Genomic DNA, 4,576 nt, shown 5'->3' with positions numbered 1-4,576 from the left:
TCACCAACAAGTGCACCTCACCAAGGTAAATCTCCCATACAACTTAACCAAGCCAAAGTCAAAATTGATCAAGCCAAACTCAAAATCCATCGACCAATAGTACCACATGACCGAGGGAAAACCAATGTTGACCGAGGAATTATGACTTATGACCGAAGAAATGAGAAGCTCATGCAACACAGTGCATCGCCCAATCCGCATCAGCCTGAGGCGCCCATCCAGCTTTCTGACCGAGGCACACCTGAGGCGCACATTCAGCTTTCTGAACGAAGCGCACTGACCGTGTCTACTAAATCTGGGCGCATCATGACCGAGGCGCACAGATGCTCAGGTGTTATGCCTTAGGCGCACTGGCCGTGTCTGCTAGCCTGGGCGTATCATGGGCGCATCAATTCTGGTTGGCCATGGTGCATCAATTCTGACCGAGCCATGGCGCACAATTATTCTTTTGGGCTGAGCCCTTTTTCTCATTAGGCTTTTCTCGTGGGCTTTTCTTATTCCTTTGGTTTCTAGATGCCTCTTAGAAGTTTTTTGCTATAGGTTATTGTGAGTTAATTTGGCTCTAAAAGCTGTTAATAGTTAGTTGCTTGCTTTTGAAGCAACAAACTTCTTGTATATATAGAAGTGCTTATTCACTTCTCAATTAATGAAAATAATAATCATGAGGCATTCCATTAAAAACAGCAATAATTTTAAGCGCAAATATTTTACATAAGGTGATAACATGTAACCCTAATTGACATGACAATAGTTTTTTTGTTATATAAGTAATAGATGAGATCGATGCAAATAGAACCATCCTACTGCTGCTAATTATCAACTTACCATTATCTCTCTTCCATTGAACCCCCAGTGGAACATTTTGTAAAATCTTCTCAATATTACTTATTATTATTAATATATAATTTGACATATAAAATGATATATGTATATATTGTTAATCATGTATATATGATAAAAAAAAGTTAGAGAATCGATTATACTTTTGACCAAAGATGTGTTATTACTCTGTAAATAATTGAATAGAGATACATAAAAATATGACGAGTGATTGATCATAGAATGTGTTCTACTTATCTCCTACCTGACTCTAAATATTGACTTGGTCTAATTTTTTAATTCAAACTCAACCCCATTAAGGCCTGATCATGATCATGTCAAATTGAGTAAACATATAGGGTCAAGTAATGCTCACCCATAACGCCTATAATTCTGATGCAATGATGTTCATCGAGTATCCATAGTCAAATTGATTATATGTTATCTCTTATCTTTATTTTTTATATAACCAATAATATTTCAATATCATATGGATAATGAACTAATTATTTTTGGAGTATGTGATTCTCCCTTTCAACAAAGTATTGGTAAAAAAAATAAATATTTTGATATTAAAGTTAGTAAAATCTTATACTACTAGACAAAGATCTCGTTAGTTTTCACTCATATTTACTTACAAAACCAAAATAATAAATGTAACCATTAAAATAAAATAAATATTTGTTTAAAAATCATTAATTATTTTCTTTAAAAAAAAGTTAAACAAGTCTGAAATCCATATGACAACCTTATTCTTTACATTTTATTATTTGCGGAAAAAACTCATGTACTGATATTATAATTAATCATCATTTTCTCTTAAATATAACTAATACACATAAATGATATATACTTATGTATTAATTGTGTAGGATCTTTGCACTACTCATATTATTTTTTGAAGCTTAGAGGTACATCACAAATTCACAACAATATGCAATGAGACTGATTAAAACCTTGGATTTTGTCGTACATGACTTCAATGTTTGATTCCACTTGACCTTGGAAAGGTTCTTCCACTTGACCTTCTTTTACCACGTACGTCACTATAGAACCACTTGCTTGATTTCTGTGATGCTGAAACCAGAACACATCATCACCACCTTATCTTAGAACTTCCTGAATATTGCATTTCAGTACATTTTTAGAGCTGTAGCTCATGATAGCATCTTGTATCCTCAGATATACATTTCCAACAATATGGCATTCTTTGAACCATAAAAATTATACATTTCTAGACGAATTTGTGAGAAATGTATATTTTTTACCAATTAGATTAAGCATTCTTACCATCTTATGTTGGAATGTTTGATTATTTAGACAATCATATTAGATAAGAAAAACAATTTATGAACTGTATGAGTTTTATATACTGTCATTGTATTATTCATAATTCATATATAATAATCATTGATTCCTTAAAAAAATCTAAATGTGAATAGATATTACACTATATTAAAAACAAATTCTGACACTTGTTTGTCAGAAATACAGGCAGGGAGTGAAAAAAGCGATTAAAGAACAAACAAGTTTATTTAGTATTTACCAATTAGGAGAATCAATTGAAATTGCTCTATACCCTTAAACTGATTAAATGAAATACATGCATACAAGTCATAAACATAATTAGATAGAAATTAAGTGATTTAATGAGACCACATGTTGCCGTTAATTAGCGGCATTTCTGCAAGCAACATATCAAAATCACTTAACGAAAAATCACTTATTGAAAACGAGCTTCCATGTGCAGCATCACTAGAACAAGGCACTTCAACCCCACTTACTACACCATTATGCCTCACCCTCTTAGCTTTTCCGACTTCTACATCATCAGAACAAGAATGCTTACCAGTCAGCTTTTGCACCACAGATTTAAAATTCATAGCATCAGTTTCCACATACTGTGTATTTATAATCACAATCTTCACTGGCTTCCTTCTGCAGCCACCATTCTCCATCAATAAAATACACTTTATGTTTATGGTACAAAAGATATACAGAAGCTGATTTCTGTAATTAAGGGGATATAGAAGAAGTAGTTGCTATTTTTCTTGTGTTTATGTGTTGCCCATATTTTCATTTATTTATATATATGTCTGTAAGGGACAAAGGGGTGTGGTTGTGGGGTTGGGTTTAATGTTTCAGAAAGGTAAATGGCATAGTCAATAGATCACCTAAGTTGACCGTTGCTGTATTCTTAATGTGAAATAAGAGGAAGGAGTCTAAATCCATAACACATATTTGTAAGAACAAGTATTATTATTTTTTTACTACCATCAGAATCTCTTACAATAAGAAAATCATCCATTTTAAAGTGTATAGTTGTCTCTCCCAATAAATATTATTTTCATGACTTGAATATTTGATCTTTCTGGAAATTTATAATATAATACCGCAGTAATGTCATGTGACTTCCCCGGCCTATCATGACTACACTGAGCGTGTCATCCACCAGCTTAAATACTCCCTGCAGTATTTTATTTCCCACAAAGGGGAGTCTCCCATGACTCAAACTCATGACTTAAGAGACAAATAGTCATTAATTCCATGAATCGCTATAATGTAAAGCAACGAGGCTTGCTTTAATAAATTTCTAGATCCCAATTCACCAAAACTTTTAGAAATAACTTTATTTAAGGTAACAAATTCTTTGAAATATAGATAATGAAGAAAATGAGTTATGTATCAACAATAATGTAACAAAATGTTTTATATTAATAATGCATTGTCTATCATTTATATACTATAAATTATTATCATTTTTAAAGTAAAAATTATACATAAGAATGATAATAAATGATACATTTTCTATTTTCGGTGCATGCTAATTAAACTATAAACAATAAGTTTTTTGAACTCAAACAAATAAATATATATCATCAAATATATTAATTTCTTACTTTTTTTTAATTTAACTATACTTTTTAGATTTAATTAAGGGTGTGGTTGATTATTGGGGCGTTATCTTGTTATTGTAGGTCCATCACTTTCATTATATTGATGTGGATTGTCTGCAGAAAAGCAATATAAATTTTCCATATATGGTTTAATTCAAACTAGTCCAACATGTTTCAGGAACACACAGAAGTCAAGCTAAGAAATTAAGGAAGGTAACACCCATGCTTCATGCACCATATGTACGGAAACTTCTATTGTAATCATGAGCAAGTAAAGATTCATAAATAAACACACACTTCATACAATAGAAAATTAGAAATGTTAAACATATGTTAGGTTTTACTTTTTATTTTATAGATTTTTTTGCTTGCTAAAATATTTCATGCTTTTTGAACAAGAGACTAGCAACTCTTTGGGAATATTATGGGTAGCCCTCTTAACAAGTTTTGCACCTGCATTATATTATACCAATTCTGTGTTGATACTTTTTAAAATCTTAGAGCCTATTAGCTAGGGTTATCCTTCAGAATAATAGCTAATTAAATATATACAATATTATAATTGAACATGCATGTTTTGAGATTGAATTAAAAATAAAGTTCACGCTATAACTTGAATGCAATGAGTGCATGTTTAACTTTTACGTAATGTCTATATATATAGTAGCAACTTTTTTGTCAAACATCACGTCTTAATTTGATTAAGAAATTTTCTGAACGTAAAAAAGACTAGTTCAAGCATATAGTCCCAATAAAAAAATGTAAGTTAAATTCTAGAAGAGAATCAATTTAATACATTATATATGCTTAAAAGTTAAAAGAGATAGTACAGTACATATGAGTACAACTACAAAGTCATA

The 4,576-nt window shown here is 31.1% G+C and overlaps 1 protein-coding gene across 1 annotated transcript; it reads right to left on the bottom strand.

Annotated features, from left to right (window-relative positions):
• Positions 1-2,278: 2,278 nt before the first annotated feature.
• LOC109339398 (VQ motif-containing protein 1-like) lies at positions 2,279-2,862 on the bottom strand. Its single transcript, XM_019576830.1, has one exon. It carries the CDS (start codon positions 2,775-2,777, stop codon positions 2,466-2,468), a length of 312 nt encoding a protein of 103 aa, XP_019432375.1. The 5' UTR covers positions 2,778-2,862; the 3' UTR covers positions 2,279-2,465.
• Between the last annotated feature and the right edge of the window lie 1,714 nt (positions 2,863-4,576).

The sequence above is a fragment of the Lupinus angustifolius genome, unplaced genomic scaffold, assembly GCF_001865875.1.
Source record: "Lupinus angustifolius cultivar Tanjil unplaced genomic scaffold, LupAngTanjil_v1.0 Scaffold_74_38, whole genome shotgun sequence".
Taxonomy (NCBI): domain Eukaryota; kingdom Viridiplantae; phylum Streptophyta; class Magnoliopsida; order Fabales; family Fabaceae; genus Lupinus; species Lupinus angustifolius.
The sequence above is the reverse complement of the archived record's forward strand: the minus strand, read 5'-3'. Positions and strand labels throughout refer to the sequence as shown.